The sequence below is a fragment of the Ranitomeya imitator genome, chromosome 8, assembly GCF_032444005.1.
Source record: "Ranitomeya imitator isolate aRanImi1 chromosome 8, aRanImi1.pri, whole genome shotgun sequence".
Classification (NCBI taxonomy): domain Eukaryota; kingdom Metazoa; phylum Chordata; class Amphibia; order Anura; family Dendrobatidae; genus Ranitomeya; species Ranitomeya imitator.
The window spans coordinates 153,477,956-153,497,497 of record NC_091289.1 but is presented as its reverse complement, the minus strand read 5'-3'; the positions used below and the strand labels follow the sequence as shown (position 1 = coordinate 153,497,497).

At 41.3% G+C, this 19,542-nt stretch overlaps 1 protein-coding gene across 3 annotated transcripts in view; it reads left to right on the top strand.

The window, feature by feature from the left end:
* The window catches only part of DIPK1A (divergent protein kinase domain 1A), a 149,927-nt gene that overhangs the window by 103,525 nt on the left and 26,860 nt on the right, over positions 1 to 19,542 (top strand). For all 3 annotated transcript variants that reach the window (XM_069737574.1, XM_069737575.1, XM_069737576.1), the window contains exons 2-3: positions 9,646 to 9,739; positions 17,486 to 17,620. In XM_069737574.1, the coding sequence (XP_069593675.1) occupies positions 9,737 to 9,739; positions 17,486 to 17,620 (138 nt within the window). In that variant the 5' untranslated portion in view covers positions 9,646 to 9,736. The remainder of the gene's footprint in view (positions 1 to 9,645; positions 9,740 to 17,485; positions 17,621 to 19,542) is intronic.

The window sequence follows — 19,542 nt, the reverse complement described above, 5'->3', positions numbered from 1 at the left end:
CACTCTCAAGTAATTTTACAATAATTATGGTAGATGTACAAAAGGCTAAAAAAGAGGTTGTCCACTACTTTTATTTTGATGAACCATCCTTGGGATAGGTCATCCATATCATATTGGTGGGGTGCAACACCCAGCACCTCCACCAATAAGCCATTCCCGGATGCTATCGGATGCTATCAGTTACAGAGCTGCACAGAATAGCTGAATGGACTGTATAATGGCTGGATACTTCACATCCGCCCCTACTCGAATAACTGGGAGTGGATCTTCAGTAAACCAGTGCAGCCACTTTACAGTTGACAAAGCTGTGCAGTTCGGCACTGCAACTGCTCACATCCGGCTGATCGGTGGAGATGCCTGGTGATGCACCCCCACTGATGTGATGTTGATGACTTAGCCGGAGGTTAGGTGATTGATACGAAAGTGGTAGGCAACCCCTTTAAGTGGACGCACCTAATTTAAATATTAATTTACAGCAGAGTAATATATTAATTCTGCTTTCCTAGGGCTCACCAACACATGTATTTCACATTAACGAATATTATTGCAGACCGTTGGAGTCTTTTATCAAGGTTATAAAAAGTAAATTTTACTTTAATTCTTTTTTTCTTATTGGACAATGCTCAATAAAAGTAAAACTGCCGAATCGCTTAGCAGTCTCACCAATTTAGGAGTGTTGGATATTTTACCAAAGAGAGTACCGGTAAATCCTAAAAAAAAAAAATAGAAAAAACATGACTGTTGTGACAATTAGAAATGAATTGTAGTAAGTGAGAAATAATCTTCTGTGATATGACGGTGGAGTTCTGGTCGCTCGGAAAAAATATCACCTTGTCGGATGCTTCACAGTGTAATTTCAGGCATTGAAGTTAATCATGGAATAACTAGAGGTGTCTAATAAAAAAGACATCAATTACCCGACTGTAATCCTGCGGCAAGGATCCTGCCATTATTTCATGGAGCTCTGGGGAGGGCCGACTTTGTGATCTGACAAAGAAGTTCGGCACATCTACTATTACAGCAAATGAGCTGGTGAGTGACGATGGCGAGGGGAACCTTACAATTTGGAGTCATGCGAGGCCTATTTTTATCCCTTCTTCCTGGAGTATAACATTCACTTCTTTATTGCATTCTCCATACAATCGATCATAATGGCCGTGCGCTCAGGGGTTATTTTCTTGTCTGTAAATGCTGTGTTGGTTTGAAGTACCCAGGAAAACCCATTTATAAACCTCAGGTGGACGTTTGTCAAGCTCCTTTGTGGTCCACATAGAAACCCGTGAGTCCTTCAAAGTGCACTGGTTGCTAACCACTATACAGGCAGTTTTTTTTTTTTGTGATCTCCGTCAGATGAAAGGAAACGTCCGCTATCTACTGCTTCATCATAACCGTCCTCTGTTATCTTTTCCAGCTAAATGCTTCACCATACTGAGCATAGCCACATCATTTTCTTTTGTCTTTCTACACTGCAAATATTTAACTAGCTGTTTTGTGTTTTTGTTTTTTTTATTACTTTTTGTTTTTTTAATGTCTCTATTTAGTTTAAAGATCAACAAATGGCTGCAATTTTCCATGGAATTGACTTATTAAAACTTAAAAAAGAAATGTTACCACCAGACTCATTCAGACCATGTTCACAAAGAGGCTTTTTTTTATTACATGGATCTTGGAGCTGGTTCTGCTCCAAACGTCACATCAAAACCGCTTTAAAACACTCTTTAAATTAGCATCCTATAGATTACAGTGCGGGAAAAACTGCCATTCATGCAGCAAACTGTTTTTTTTTTTTCTTATTTATGGCTATAAAAGGATTGCAATAAGAAAAACAAAGGATTTTTGGACAGTTTCTGGATTAAAAAAGTGTATACTTTATTCCAAATGTAATAAAAATGACAATCCCGGTAGCTAAAAAAAAAAAGTGTAATTTTTAGTGATGAGCGAATATACTCATTACTCGAGATTTCTCGAGCACGCTCGGGTGACCTCCGAGTATTTTTTTAGTGCTCGGAGATTTAGTTTTTCTTGCCACAGCTGAATGATTTACATCTCTTAGCCAGCATAAGTACATGTGGGGATTTCCTAGCAACCAGGCAACCCCCACATGTACTAAGGCTGGCTAGTAGCTGTAAATCATTGAGCTGCAGCAAGAAAAACTAAATCTCCGAGCACTAAAAATACTCGGAGGTCACCCGAGCGTGGTCGAGAAATCTCGAGTAATGAGTATATTCGCTCATCACTAGTAATTTTTCCTATGTGTTTCAGACTAAGGCCGGCGTCACACTTGCGAGTTTTACGGACGTAAGAGTGCAGAAACTACATCCGTAAAACTCGCAAAACATACGGCACAATTATTCTCTATGCCCCAGCTCCTATCTGCCGTATTAAACTGATCAGTATTATACGGCTTTCTGCGGCCGTAGAAAATCGCAGCATGCTGTGTTTGTCACCGTATTGCGCAAATAAAACGTCAATGAAAGTCTATGGAAGCCCCAAAAATACGGATTACACACGGACCAGCAGTGTGACTTGCGAGGAATACGCAGCGCTGTTCCCAGGCTCGAGTTCATATGAGGACAACCAGCAGAGGGCACCCTCTTATGATCTCGAGCCTGGGAGCTTTCTAGGAAAGTTCCCACTATCTAGGAACAGCCAGCAGAGGGCGCCTCACCGCAAGTGCAGGTAAATATAGGTCAATGACCTACTTTACCTACATTCTCCGGGGTTTTGCAGACATGAGCAGCTGCATTAGCGGAGCTCGTGGCTGCAAAATATTTTAACCCCTTCAGATGGATTTACATCGTTGGACGTGACAGATCCTCGGAAGGTATGTATATTGTTGGTTTATTTTATTTTTTTTATTTACAGATCGAGGGTCTTCAGTGAATGGATTGAGAGTAGAATAAATTAATACAACAACCTTTGTGATTTTTTCATTAAATTAATTTTTAATAATGTGTGTGTTTTTTTTTTTAACCCTTTACTAGTATTGGATTAATAATGGATAGGTGTCATAATTGACGCCTCTCCATTATTAATTTGGCTTAATGTCACCTTACAATAGCAAGGTGACATTAACCCTTCATTACCCCATATCCCACCGCTACACGGGAATGGGAAGAGAGTGGCCAAGTGCCAGAATAGGTGTATCTTCCAGATGTGCCTTTTCTGAGGTGGTTGGGGGCAGGTGTTTTTAGCCAGGGGGGGGGGGGGCAATAACCGTGGACCCTCTCCAGGCTATTAATATCTGCCCTCAGTCACTGGCTTTACTACTCTGGCGGAGAAAATTGTGCGGGAGCCCACGCCAATTTTTTCCGCCATTTAACCCTTTAATTTACTAGCTAGAACGGCCAAATTTTGCATAGACACACTACTAACATTATTAGTGTGGAATATGCAAAAAAAAATGGGGATATGAGATGGTTTACTGTATGTAAACCAGGTCTCATATCATGTCGGGTTTAGGAAGGAGATAGCAAAAGCCGGTAATTGAATTACCGGCTTTCTGCTATATCGCGCTGGATGAAATATTAATATACATACATATATATGTCTACTGACATATATACTGTATGTATATATATATATATATATATATATATATATATATATATATATAATGGTTTTTTTTTTTTTTTTACACATGGATCCCTTGTATAGCTGTATGTCGGTTTTGCAAGCCTGCGATAAAAACACGCAGTACGGATGACATACAGATTGCATACGGAGGATGCCATGCGCAAAAAACGCTGAAACACCCTGCCTACGGAGGAGCTACGGACCACTATTTTCGGGACTTTTCAGCGTGTTACGGCCGTAATATACGGACCGTTTTTTCATACGCTGTGTGTGACGCCGGCCTAAAGCTAAGTCCTTGTTCATAAATCTGTTTATTTTCTTACCTGATTGAGACTAAATCAAAGTCCTTATTCATGGATAAGGACTTGGATTTAGTCTGAGATGGGTGGGAAAAATTACCTCTTTTTTTTTTTTTTTAGAGGTGCAGGGATTGTTATTTTTAGTACATTTGTAATAGTGTATGATTTTCTTTACCTAAAAGCAGACTGGAAAATCCTTCATCTTTGATTATGGTTTCACCACGTAGTACAGGAAGGATATTTCTGTGCTGAATAGTCTTGGAAGCAGGATGAGCTGGTTCACATGTTTTACCTTAGGCTGTGTGCACGTGTTGCGGTTTTTTTGCGGTTTTTCCCGATAAAAACGCTATAAAGCCGCAAAAAAAACCGCATACAATAAGCATCCCATCATTTAGAATGAATTCTGCATGTTTTGTGCACATGATGCGTTTTTTTTCGTGAAAAAAACGCATTGCGGTAAAAACCGCAGCATGTTCATTAATTTTTTTTTTTTTTGCATATTTCCCACTCCAAAATGCATTGGGAAGTGTCCGGAAAAAACCGCGGCAAAAACGCATCAAAGCCGCGGCAAAAACGCATGCGGTTTTCTTGCGGATTTCTTGCAGAAAATGTCCGGAATTCTCAGGAATGTTCTGCGAGAAATCCTGAACGTGTGCACATAGCCTTAAAGGGATTGTCCAGGCAGAAATGTGAAGACCTATACACGAGATAGGATATTACTATGACATTGATAGGTAGGGATGTCGGCTGTCAGACCCCTGTCGGCTGAAGACGGCTCCGGTGGTCACCGAATGTAAACGCGTTGAACAGAGCGCAGCTGAATTCAATGTGCATTGGCCGCTATTCACATCTGCCAGGTACCTTTCCAAAAACATAGGGGCTGCGCTGCAGAATCCTGCAGTGACCGCTACCCATTGAATGGAGCTGCGTCGAGATAAATTTTAATAAACTTTGGAATGTTGTTTGTTTTTACTTTCTAATTCTAATGGAATAACCCTTTAAAAGCTGTTCCATAGGCAAAAAAAAAATGCTTGAATGTTAACATGGATTTCTGACATTTCTCTTGGAAACCCTTGTTGGATCTTTCTTTCAAAAGCAAAATGTGTGATCAATATTCAGTCTTTTCTAACAGATTTTTTTTTCTTCATTTCGGCTACGTTTACAGTACACTGTTGTGACCTATGCTGTTAATATTTACCGATTGGCAATTGTTTACCTATTTTGGCAGTCATTTAATAGACCGCACCTCAGAGGCACACTGAACCATAGGTGGGCTTTGGCTGCCGTTCTCAGCAGCACAATTCCTTCTTACACGGGATGATGTGCTGCCGAGAACAGTGATCTTTTGAGCCAGCCAAAAGATTATTTCACCTGACGAGCAAGTTTTTTGCATGTTCTTCTGGTAATCGGCAGCCTGTTTTTTTCTGTCGTGAAATTGGTGTTCTGGTTAGGCTCGTCCATGGTAATCAGGCAGTAAATGAACCTTCAAACATGATCATATCGATGATATGCCAAGTTGGTTGGCGCTAATACTAATACTAAGCTCTATTTGTATGTGCAAGCCTTCTACACTGTGCAAACGATATGGAAGACCAATGATTATTACTTGATCATTAATCGGCCGATCACTGGGTTACATTGGCCCAAGTAACAGGGCCCATTAGTAGATTGTGGCCCGATTCTAACGCATCGGGTATTCTAGAATATGCATGTCCCTGTAGTATATGGACAATGATGATTCCAGAATTTGCGGCAGACTGTGCCCGTCGCTGATTGGTCGAGGCAACCTTTATGACATCATCGTCACCATGGCAACTATTATGACATCTACGTCGATACTGTGCCCGTCGCTGAATCAGAAACGTGGGATTTCTACGTCCTTTATGACTTCGTCGCTGTGCCCATTGCTGATTGGTCGAGGCCTGGCGACCTCGACCAATCAGAGACACGGGATTTCTACGTCGATACTGTGCCCGTCGCTGATTGGTCGAGGCCTGGCGGCCTCGACCAATCAGAGACGCGGGATTTCCAGGACAGACAGACAGAAATACAGACAGACGGAAAAACCCTTAGACAATTATATATATAGATAATTACTAGCTGTTTCCAGCCAGCTAATGCTCGGCACGCTCATTGCTATCTAATTAACGCTGCTGAACAGAGCCTCGTGTGGTAATGTGGGGGGTGGGATTATGTGTGGTGCTGTGGTGGGGGGCAGGATTATGTGTGGTAATGGGGTGGGGGGCGGGATTATGTGTGGTGATGTGGTGGGGGGGCGGGATTATGTGTGATGTGGTGGGGGGGCGGGATTATGTGTGGTAATGGGGTGGGAGGCGGGATTATGTGTGGTGATGTCGTGGGGGGTGGGATTATGTGTGGTGCTGTGGTGGGGGGGCAGGATTTTGTGTGGTAATGGGGTGGAGGGCGGGATTATGTGTTGTGACGTGGTAGGGGGTGGAGCAGCTGTGCAGGGGGCAGGATTAGCGAGTAATCACGATGCCTCTTAGATAGTACAGACCGAAAGTTTGGACACACCTCATTTAAAGATTTTTCTGTATTTTAATGACTATGAACCACTTGCCGTGGTTGATGGGCACACATGAATTGGCCAATTCATGCGCTAAAATCTTCATTTTATCTATAACTGTAAGTTTTATGAAAAAAATGTTTTGAAAATTTTTTTATTAAAAAATATTTTTGAGAAGTTTTGTTTGTTTTTTCTCTCTCTCTCTCTACCTATCTATATATTATATATATATATATATATATATATATATATATATATATATATATATATATATATATATATATATATATATATATAATTTTAGAGAATCCTGTATAAATGCTCATGCATGTGGGTAGAACTGTTGTGAATTCTGTGGCTGAATTCACTCCTGTGGTCACAAGTGGTACTGCAGCTTCTGAGCTTCCTCCCTCAGGTGTTCTGGTGAGCTCGTTGGCTGCTTTGTTATTTAACTCCACCTGATTCTGTCTTCCTTGCTCCTTGTCAATGTTCCAGTGTTGGATCTGAGCTTCTGGATCTTTCCTTTGGCCTGCTGCTCTGCTTAGATAAGTGCTTCTTTGCTTTTGTTGCTACTTTTTCTGTCCAGCTTGTTAATTCGTTTTGCTGGAAGCTCTGAGACGCAAAGGGTGTACCGCCGTGCCGTTAGTTCGGCACGGTGGGTCTTTTTGCCCCCTTTGCGTGGTTTTTTGCTTTAGGGTTTTTTGTAGACTGCAAAGTTCTCTTTGCTATCCTCGCTCTATCTAGAATATCGGGCCTCACTTTGCTGAATCTATTTCATCCCTACGTTTGTCTTTTCATCTTGCTAACAGTCATTATATGTGGGGGGCTGCCTTTTCCTTTGGGGTATTTCTCTGAGGCAAGTCAGGCTTGTTTTTCTATCTTCAGGCTAGTCAGCTCCTCAGGCTGTGCCGAGTTGCATAGGTAGTGTCAGGCGCAATCCACAGCTGCCTTTAGTTGTGTTTAGGATAGGTTCAGGTATTGCGGTCTACAGAGATTCCACGTCTCAGAGCTCGTTCTATTGTTTTTTGGGTTATTGTCAGATCACTGTATGTGCTCTGATTGCTGGCACACTGTGTCACTGGATTGCCTACATAACATAGAACTGCCTTAATTTCTCTGTTGCTTCATTGGGAGACACAGAGACCCATGGGATAGTCTGATGCTCCCTCGAGGCTGACACTAAATGAAAATGGTCTCCTCCGCAGCAGCAGGCTATACCTACGAGTGTAGTTTTTGAGTGTACAGTGAACTTCACTTTAAGGTTGACTTTTCACAGCGACTGTAAACATTCCAACATCCCATTGGATTGTCAATAGGGTTGTGTTGCAACCAAGCTTGGACTGGCCCACAGGAAAACAGGAGAATCCTCCGCTGGGCCACCACTCTCTCATATTAGCAGTATTCGGCACAATATACTTGAATCACTATGTACAGACACAGGCAGCGTCTTACTCATTTCCCAATCTGCCCAGTTCATTGTTATATAAAATTGTGATTTGAGGATAATGTCACATTTACTTGTAGCTGAAAAGTGGGGCCCTGGAGTTATCTACTATTGGGCCCTTGGCACCCCAGTCTGACACTGGTTGCAACTCGCGACCTACCTTGATGCAGCCCTGTTGGATTTTTTTAATTACAATTTGTCCTCAAAAGCGTCAATGTAAATTGCCATCAAGTTTGGCAAATGTCTTTGGCCGCGCAACGTGTCTGAGGATTGCTGTCCGTTGACTATAAGTTTTGTGTTGCCCTTGCCTAAAGGATGATTGATTGATTTGGGGTAATCGTATGGTTGAATCAGTTAGTCAATGGTATTCTTACAAGTACATAGTGCAGATTAAAGCTGTCCTCACGTCCATGGACCACAAGCAGGTTTTAGAGCTGATAATACTTGGCCGTGCTTGTTTTTCATTATTCCATAGGTGTTTTGTGTTGCTTTGCTGATATCCACAAAAATGACAAAAATCAACACTATTTACCTGTAAATTAACGTTTGAAGAGGTTTTAAGATATTTAAATGCACTTTGATGGGACAAAAACAGAAAACTCTCCTTTTTAAGTTTTCAATGGTCTATAATTAATAGGCTTCATTGTTATTCGGTCAGAATGTATAAGACGAGATGAAGAACTTCTACACACTGTCCTAAATCTTCGATAGAGCATGCAAAAATCTGTTTAATTTATATTGGAGGGTCTCAAGTCATCAAAGTTCTTAGTGTCACTAGAGAGAGGGATATTATTATATATGTATCTATATATCAGTGTGTCTGTATTATATATAATTTTTACCGGATATTATTTGCAAAATTACCGTAACTCATGATCCAAATTTGTTGACCTTTTCCATATTGATTTGGGTTAAGAGAACAGGAAGATCATTACGGTATATTATGTTGAATCTCCCCTCCCCACTTTTTTTTCTTCGTTCTTTTCTTTTCTTCTCTCTTGGGGATGGACTTGATTAGATATCTAAAATCATTTAGGGGTGGACATATCATCGGTGCAACTTGTGCAGCCCCACAGGGGCCCAAGACTTAAGAGGGCCATTTCTACCTCCAAAGCAGGTGGAATTATGTATTTTGATGAGTACTTATAAAAGCAAACTACGGTACGTTACAAAGTAATTATTTAATATACTCTTCTTTCTGTACAATAGAGGGATCTGTAATACCTCTATTGCTTGTTGCTTAGGTTAACAGTCACCTTTGCGGTCTATTAGCAGAGAGGTCTCTTGGGGAAGGAGCGCGGCCCTTACAAGTGTTTTGCTATTGAGCTTGTAAGCGCTGCTCTGAAGCTGGACAGTTCCCTGGGTTCGACCAGCTGCAGTCCTCCTGGATTCCTCAGCATCGATGGCGCACGTTTTGGGCCAATGCGATAACCATGCCACAGTTCTGAACTGTCAATCATCAGGAAGCTGGGAGGCGGGGGGGACTGGTGCATTCTCGAGGACTGAACCTGTATGATCCCTTTAATTCTAATAAAGAAGTACTTTAAAAAATCAGACACTGGTCAAAGTAGGACATGTTTCTGTTCCTAATTTTGTGGACAATCTGTCCACATACACAGGACTAGTGATAAGGCACATTGAGTGTAATGGGTCTGTGATCTATCAGCACAAATCCCAAAATGATTATTTGTGGAAAATGCTATAAAAATATCTTTTAAAAAATTACATTAATGATGCCTGCTTCAAACCTTAAACTATTACATGTACTTACATCATTTTTAATATATATATATCTGCAGGACCGATGCATCCATGCAATCAGACTTTGTAGGACCGCCATTGCATCAACCTCACTAATCTGAAGCTGGAACCAGAAGATCACCATCTTTAATGGTAAGGGGGGAAGGGGGCATTTACTGGCAGACAATCCATTTTATTAGATATACTGATAAACTAAGTGATCCCATCCTTCAGCAATCTACATCTGTGGAGACAGAAGAACATATTTTCCAATACTGCAGTGATGCGTGACGCCAAGCGCCTTGTACTTGTAGAAAACTTCACGTTACGAGGCAGCTCCCATATTTTATTTTATTTATTTTTCATATTTTTTTTTTCTTTTCATCCTGAAATGATTCCATCTGGAGAAGTGGCTGATGAAGTGCTCCTTCACACTGCGAATTACCTTTTATTCACAAAGCTCTTCATAGCATTTCCCCAAATCCAGGCTGAATGAGGATGCTCTATCGCAGATCAATGAGCATTATCTAGATTCATTGCTTGTAATATCCATTTATTATTACAGCCAGACACCTGAAGAGGAGTTAGCCTTGAGCAGATGCATCACTTTTTGCAATAAAGCAACAGATAGCCATGCTTTTATGATTTGCCGCTGTTCTGCCATTAAGAGGACAAATCTATTGAATTATATTTCGGGCGATAATGGTTGATGCTCGACATTATGCAAAAATCCAATCCGTGTTGTATCTTTTGAAGGGTGTTTAAACAGGCAGATAAATCCAGATGGGCTCTATATCAGTTGGCATGAAATCCGTATATTTTTGATGCAGTGCGGCACTTTTACCTAGTGCAGTCATAGGAGTGTTACCCATATGCTTAACGTCCTTCATTTGCCCAATGATATGTGCTGTATTCACTTCTTATGCTGGAAAATGGCCTCAGCCATCTAATTGTGCTTGGCAATGCTCCATCCGCATGTATGCACAGCGGCCATTAGTCAGTGGGGCAGGGAGCGATTCCTGCATGAATATCTTAGACACCTAGCTATAAGCGTATGTTCACCTGTGTCATATACACAGGTCATATTCTGGAACATAAAATACAATGCAAGTTACAGCAGAGGTCATGTGGATGAGACTTTAAAGAGAATCTGTCAGCAGGATGTGACCCTCGCCAAACTCTTTATATGCTTTCAAAAAGAAGTCCAACAATGGCTGTACATGGCCTGCCCGTTTTTCAGTTCCTGAGAAATCAGCGTTTGAAATGATATGTAAATAAGGCTGAAGAGCTATGGTAGATCTGAAGCCTTTGTCACACCAGCTCTATTCTCTGCCCGTTGCTGCCTTCTCTTGCTGCTTGACTGATGGCCCCTACTTGCCTGAAGTCACACAGCATAGAGGCGGTGAGTCAAGCAGGAAGAGGCGACGTTGGGCAGAGAATAGAGCTGGAGTGACACAGGTTTCAGATGTACAAATAGATCTTTTGCCTCAATTGCTTATCAATTCAAACTCTGAGTGAATGGACTGGCCATGTAAAGGTATTGCTGGACTTGTCTTTGAAAGAACTGCATGCACATAGAAATAGTTTCTACATTATACAGTTAGGGCCAGAAATATTTGGACAGTGACACAAGTTTTGTTATTTTAGCTGTTTACAAAAACATGTTCAGAAATACAATTATATATATATATAATATGGGCTGAAAGTGCACACTCCCAGCTGCAATATGATAGTTTCCACATCCAAATCGGAGAAAGGGTTTAGGAATCATAGCTCTGTAATGCATAGCGTCCTCTTTTTCAAGGGACCAAAAGTAATTGGACAATGGACTCTAAGGGCTGCAATTAACTCTGAAGGCGTCTCCCTCGTTAACCTGTAATCAATGAAGTAGTTAAAAGGTCAGGGGTGGATTCCAGGTGTGTGGTTTTGCATTTGGAAGCTGTTGCTGTGAGCAGACAACATGCGGTCAAAGGAACTCTCAATTGAGGTGAAGCAGAACATCCTGAGGCTGAAAAAAAAGAAAAAATCCATCAGAGAGATAGCAGACATGCTTGGAGTAGCAAAATCAACAGTTGGGTACATTCTGAGAAAAAAGGAATTGACTGGTGAGCTTGGGAACTCAAAAAGGCCTGGGCGTCCACGGATGACAACAGTGGTGGATGATCGCCGCATACTTAATTTGGTGAAGAAGAACCCGTTCACAACATCAACTGAAGTCCAGAACACTCTCAGTGAAGTAGGTGTATCTGTCTCTAAGTCAACAGTAAAGAGAAGACTCCATGACAGTAAATACAAAGGGTTCACATCTAGATGCAAACCATTCATCAATACCAAAAATAGACAGGCCAGAGTTAAATTTGCAGAAAAACACCTCAAGAAGCCAGCTCAGTTCTGGAAAAGTATTCTATGGACAGATGAGACAAAGATCAACCTGTACCAGAATGATGGGAAGAAAAAAGTTTGGAGAAGAAAGGGAACGGCACATGATCCAAGGCACACCACATCCTCTGTAAAACATGGTGGAGGCAACGTGATGGCATGGGCATGCATGGCTTTCAATGGCACTGGGTCACTTGTGTTTATTGATGACATAAGAGCAGACAAGAGTAGCCGGATGAATTCTGAAGTGTACCGGGATATACTTTCAGCCCAGATTCAGCCAAATGCTGCAAAGTTGATTGGACGGCGCTTCATAGTACAGATGGACAATGACCCCAAGCATACAGCCAAAGCTACCCAGGAGTTCATGAGTGCCAAAAAGTGGAACATTCTGCAATGGCCAAGTCAATCTCCAGATCTAAACCCAATTGAGCATGCATTTCACTTGCTCAAATCCAGACTTAAGACGGAAAGACCCACAAACAAGCAAGACCTGAAGGCTGCGGCTGTAAAGGCCTGGCAAAGCATTAAGAAGGAGGAAACCCAGCGTTTGGTGATGTCCATGGGTTCCAGACTTAAGGCAGTGATTGCCTCCAAAGGATTTGCAACAAAATATTGAAAATAAAAATATTTTGTTTGGGTTATGTTTATTTGTCCAATTACTTTTGACCTCCTAAAATGTGGAGTGTTTGTAAAGAAATGTGTACAATTCCTACATTTTCTATCAGATATTTTTGTTCAACCCTTCAAATTAAACGTTACAATCTGCACTTGAATTCTGTTGTAGAGGTTTCATTTCAAATCCAATGTGGTGGCATGCAGAGCCCAACTCGCGAAAATTGTGTCACTGTCCAAATATTTCTGGCCCTAACTGTATATGTGAGGATGAGTCCAGAAGGGTAATTATTCCTTCCTGCCATCTTGTAAGCACGAATCTTGATTGACATATTAAAAGAAAAATATCACTTTTGGCTCTTTGCAACTCTTGCGCATGCATGCAAGGTTTTGCCTCCATGAGCATTCGCAGGTCGCTGGTGAGCATACTCTCTGCTTTATTGCACATTCCCAAGGAGGCCGAATGTCAGGGGCATGTTCGAGATTTGCAAAGTGTCGACAGTGACGTCACTCTTGCAGATCATGTCAGTCTTGTTTTGGGAGGTGTGGTTAGACGATGGGATGAAGGATTAGTCCAGAGTAACCAAGTGCTTGTCTCAATAGTCCTCACAGACTTACGTAGCATGAACAATAAGTCCTATGAAAACACCTAAGAATTAAAGTTTACTTCATCCATAACTACATTTACAGCTTTGCTTTTTAGCTTTGGGATTCGTAAGTATTTCCTTACGGTTGCGTCATCGGCAGTTCATCAAGCAGCTAAGCCTACTCCCTTTTCACTGGCCTCTCCCTTAAGGTTGCCTCTTGTAAAGGAGGGTCACTGACGAGATGTCTACACTTCCAAATCTGTGACTGCTTTTGCTTCTGTCTACTGAGACGTTCCAGAACCTGAGTCATAATAGATCTGCTCTGCGTTTGATGACCAGATACAACCGTTATACAGGAAATCGTTCTCCGGCAAAATAACCTGCCCATAGTCTAATCGAAGTAACAATCCTCTACAGGGGAACGTCCTAGAAATGTTTGATATTTTCTCAGAGATCCCAATAGAATTTTTACTTGTTATATTTTTCCATGACTTTATTATGGTTTTTTTTTTTTTGCACTGGTAGTCACAAGAATTTAACTCGTAGTAAGGTGGCTGCTGAAGAATCCTATTTACTTCTCAATGAATTTTATATAAAAGTTGAATCATAGTTCCCACGATAGATCATTCAGGGTCACCATGGTAGATGGGGTTAATCTAAAAAAACAAAAAAAAACAAAATGGAAATGTTTATGGAAAGGTCCATGCTTTGACCAGTGCTGGCAAAGTTGAAATGTTATTGGCGCTTAAATAGGTTATATAGTCGGCAATTTTTGCTCTTATTTTATTCCTTTTGTTCCCCATAGGATTTAATTTTATCTTCTTTTTTTTTTCTGCCAAACTGTTCCAGAGATAAATAGGAACCTATTTATTTAGGGCTGTTTGTTACGGTCTTAAAATTAAATGCAAATTAAAAACATGCAAAATATTTTTTCCATTTATAAAGGAGATCCCCCTGACACATGGCATATGAATCACAAGTAGTATATGTTACCCACCCAAAATAAATAGAAAACACAGAACAAAATCCTCCAAACCTATATACCGTAGATCACACACCAAACGTCTTAAATAAGATATGCACCCAGCCCAGCCTTTTATATAAACCATATGACAGACCAAGGATGCCATCTTGATATTTTTTTCTGGACAACTTGCCCAAAAATCGGTGTCAGACTATATTTTTATGGAAATATTGGCCAACTATAATGATTCATTAGGAATTTATTATATGGTTGTCAACAGTCCAGAAAACTGATAGAAACACTCTAGTAGTATTCAATGTGAACTGTAAAATGGTGAAAATTATGGTCACAATAGTCTCTACAAGCTCCTCCAGCTTAAAAAGATAAAATAAAATCATGGAAACATCTGATTTTACAGACTGTCCTGAAATTTCAGCATCATTTGCTAGACTTCTGCTGCATGTACACTCACCATTGTTTATAACCCCTACACCAGACCCCCTTTATTCTATTCACAGCCCTTAGCAAAGACATTTTATATGGCTAGTATGATGGCTCAGTGGTTAGCACTATTGCTTTGCAACTCTGGGGTCCTGGGTTCAAATATCCCCCCCAAGGACAACATCTGAAAGGAATTTGTATGTTCTCCCCATGTTTGTGTGGGTTTCCTCCGGGTTCTCCAGTTTCCTCCCACACTACAAAGACATACTGATGGCGGACAGTGATGTCTGAAAAGCGCTGTGGAATTAATGGTGCTATGTAAGTGAGTAAAATAATAATGTTTCAGACCCCAAAACGTCCTCATTACAAAAGGTTGAATGTTTAGGGAACCACTTCTACATGTTTTTGCACTTTCCTCTGCTGCTGGTCCAAAGATATTGCCCTGATTGCGCTCTGGAGGGTGGAGAAGCAAGTTTATGGGGTGTCTTTAGATTTGCCAACTATTTCAAATCGTCATTTTTTGACTTGAGTAATCCAGAGCATTCAGGAAGAGTTAATTAGTGTATTAGACTTACGACCATAGTTCTAGACCAGGTTTGGGGAACCTCCAGCCCATGGGCAGCTTACTGCCCTCGATGACCTTATATCTGGTTCCTGGGCAGATTCCTGGGGAACATAGTACTTGGTCCAGCAGTGTTTTGCCAGCCCATGAATTTCTTCTTACTCTGGGAGCACGCATACACAGAGAGGCGCGTGCAATGATGGATAACGTTCTGACACCAATGCGCACCTCAGGTCCTACTTTGTGGGCGAAGTTAGTGTGCAATTTGTATGGCCCCTGAAAGATGGTATAAATATCCAAATGGCTATTGGCAGAAAAAGAAATTTCCCACCCCGACCTAGACCCACCACCAAACTTTTGAAAAAGAGAAAGTTGTTTTGGTGCCTCCATAATAATGGAAAGATCAGAGGACCTCTCTGATGAATAACACATTCTTACCCATCCGACAACCATTTGTTTAGTTTGGTTATCAACCCGGGGACAGATTAAATTTGCTGCTTTCCCCTCCGAACACACAGAATAACAGGCTGGGAAGACACCTTTTGGGAAACTTTAATTTGTAAAAATTGACTTTGCTGTTTGAAAATTAACCTTTCTTTCAAGTAAAAAAAAAATTGTGAGGTTTTTCAACACAGTAACCGTATAAGTTTAGTTTACACCAATCCCACCATTGGGAACTCAGTGCTTTATTGTTGATGTATTTAGCATTTGCTCTAAATCCATTAACACTATAGACTTGGGTCACGATAGAATGGATCACGCACCACTAAATCACATATTAGATTCCAAGCAGCGGCACTCTCGTGCAGATATGAATAATATGGTCCTATAGTCACATTTATCTCAGTCCATGATATAGGATCCTACATCATCATTTCCTGCTCTTGTATAATTTTAATAAAAATGGAGATATACAGCCCATGATGGCTATTAGGCCATGTTCACACAGTGCGTTTTTTACCGCGGAACCGCGGCGGTTTTGCCGCTGCGCTTCCGCAGCTGTTTTCCATGCAGGGTACAGTACACTGTACCCTATGGAAAACAGGACACACTGTGCACATGGTCCGGAAATTGTAAAAAAAAAGACGCGCTGAATAGCTCCCGGAAAAAAGAAGGAGCATGTCAATTCTTTTTCCGGAGCCGCAGCGGTTCTGCACCCATAGACCTCCATTGTGAGGTCCAAACCGCAGTAAAACCCGCAGATCAAAAATATATCTGCGGGTTTTACTGCGGTTTGATGTGCAGAACCGCTGCAGCAGGAAGTGCGGGGAGCGGGCGGAAGTGCGTGGGCGGAGTGTGGCTGCCCCCCCCGTGTTCCGATCCCGCCCCCCCGTGCTCCGATGCCCCCCCCAGTGCTCCGATGCCCCCCCCCCAGTGCTCTGATGCCCCCCCCGTGCCCTAATCTCCCCCCCTTATACTCACCCGGCGTCCCGGTGTCCGTCCGGCCGTCTTCTCCCTGGGCGCCGCCATCTTGCAAAATGGCGGGCGCATGCGCAGTGCGCCCGCCGAATCTGCCGGCCGGCAGATTCGTTCCAAAGTGCATTTTGATCACTGAGATATAACCTATCTCAGTGATCAAAATAAAAAAATAGTAAATGACACACCCCCCCCTTTGTCACCCCCATAGGTAGGGACAATAAAAAAAATAAAGAATTTTTTTTTTTTTTTTTCACTAAGGTTAGAATAGGGGTAGGGGTAGGGTTAGGGGTAGGGTTAGGGGTAGGGTTAGGGTTAGGGGTAGGGTTAGGGTTAGGGGTAGGGTTAGGGTTAGGGTTAGGGTTAGGGGTAGGGTTAGGGGTAGGGTTAGGGGTAGGGTTAGGGTTAGGGGTAGGGTTAGGGTATTTTCAGCCATTTTAACCCTAAAAAAATTCCTAGAAAACACACAGACTCTGGCTAGAAAACTGCATCAAAAAAACGCATCAAAAAACGCATCAAAAAACGCATCAAAAACGGACCAAAAAAGGACCAAAAAAAGGACCTGCGTTTTCTGCCAAGAGCTGCAGTTTTTTAAAAAACAGTCAGGAAAAAAAAAGGATGGAAATCCTGAACGTGTGAACATACCCCCTTTAGAATATGTAGATGTTTTTATAGCTGGATAGAAATACATTTTTACAGAACATCCCAAGTGTTTTCTAGCAGAAAACGCATTTACTTTTGTTCTTTTCTTCTAAACGTTCCACTTTAGAAATTGCTTTTCTTCAGGGCTTGAAACCGCTAATTATTTCAAATTGGATTAAAACTTTTTTTCTTAGGTGATGAGAAATGTTTTAGAGAATAGTATGATGGAGTATTAATTGCATGAGCAGATGAATGGCCGATCACGGTAACACGGCTGGGTTTTGTATCCACAGGCTCGCTTGTCATATATGCGGATTAAATACCTCTTCTTCTCATGGCTGGCGGTGTTCATCGGCAGCTGGGTGATATATGTTCGATACAACTCGTACACGGAGCTCTGCAGGGGACATGAGTGTAAAACTACCATTGTAAGTGCTGTCTTCATATGACCTTCATGATGTGACTTTTATGCTATCATAATATAACTATCAGGCTCCAGTTATCTGTGGGAGTCCTATGTATCTCGCTTATCCACCAACAGACTCCACGCTACTACTAAAAAAAAAAAAGACCCCCCGTACACCGTAGACTGAAGTCGTCTAAAACTCTTTTCAAAATCGACTTATTCGGATAACAGTCTAATATGTATGGGGTTCTGACAGATGGTTTCTGAGGAGATAATGACCCAGCGTATCCGATTTTGATGTGCCAGTCCTTTTGGTCACCTAAGATATAAGACCTCGCCAGAGATATCTGGCAGCAGCTTTAGCGGTCAATGAGGACTCTTCCTTCATAGCCCGCCAGAGAGGGAGTTGTGTCTATTGTCTCAACCAAACACAGTACAACACTTTTTTTTTTTCCAATAATTATATTTTATTCTATCTACATATAAAAATATGTATTATTTTTGCCCTAATTAAATAAAGAAAATTGTGCTCGATCTGACTCTTTAAACATAACATCATGTGGATATGGGTGAAAAGTTACATTTTTACTGCAAATCACAGTTATCAAATTTTTAATTGTTTGTCTGATTTTTACTGGTAAAACCTGTTACTACAGTCTTAAAAAGGGAAAAAAAAACCGCCAAGATTGTGCAAGTTGGTAGCAAAGCTATTTGCCTTATGGTCACCTACATTGTGGAACGTAATGGATAGAAACATCTGTTTTGTTGTTTTGCTTGTTTTTCTCTTCCTTCTATATTTTGAAAAAAGTGAAGCTGATTACTTGTTTTGTGACACCACATGGAAGCTTCGTTTGCTCTGTGGAAGCGAGACTAAACACATGGAAGTTGGCAGACTGATAGAGTGCAACCATGTAATATTAAAGGGGGAGAATAATCGCACATGTGTTGTCAAAATCCCACAGGTTACACCACCAAATTCGTATATATCTTATTTATTGTTTATTATAACTTTGTCTTGCAGTTTTGTTTTGGATAACTGAAGCTCAAAAGCTAGTAAAAGTTCTATTACATTTTTTTTATTTTTCATCCGCATGTTTAGCAGCTCCATACACACATCTTAATATATGTATGCTTTTTTTCCTGCCGGTGTTTTTCTCCTATCTCTACTTAGAATTCATTATTTTAAAGAAACAACAAAGTATTATTATTATTATAATAGAAATAGTCGGTATGAAAATTAGGATGTTGGCAACTAGTGGGCTTAATGTCTAAACCTGGCCATAAACATTAGATGGCAGCCGACTAAACTACTTCATAGAAATGCTCGTTTCACTATAATCTTTCAGTGTAAACAGGCTGACGATCACCTGGTCAATGAGCAAAATACTCGTTCATGGGGTCACATGATCTCTTACCAGTGCACCATCTTGTCTAAACAGGACTTGTGTGGCCAAGAACATTGGCATTTTATCTGCACTGGACGATTTATTACAGATTGGTCAGCGCGGAGTATTAAGTGCTTTCTGCCTGTGTCGTTTGGTGCTGCAAATGTGAACTCCCCCCAAATAAGATCTGCCTAGTTTACATTTCATGATGAGGAGGAACATGAAGTGAAGGTCTCCATACATATTCGTAAAGTCCGCCATACCTTCTGTTGTTGGCTTGACTGGCCAACCGTTTATATTGTTATAGGGGCCTTCCGAGCCTCTCACAACAGATGATGGGGAAGATCCGACATGTTGAATTTTGAAGGACAATACCTCTTGTTCTTCAGGGAGTTAAGCAACTGTCAGAGGAGTCTGGCAGTGACTCTAATACAGGGGTCCCCAACCTTTCTGACTTTGAGAGCCACATTCAACTAAGAAGGAGGGTCAGGAGCCACATTCAGCTACGAGAGAGGGTCACGAGCCACATCCAGCTCCTGTCCCACTCACAGCAGTGACA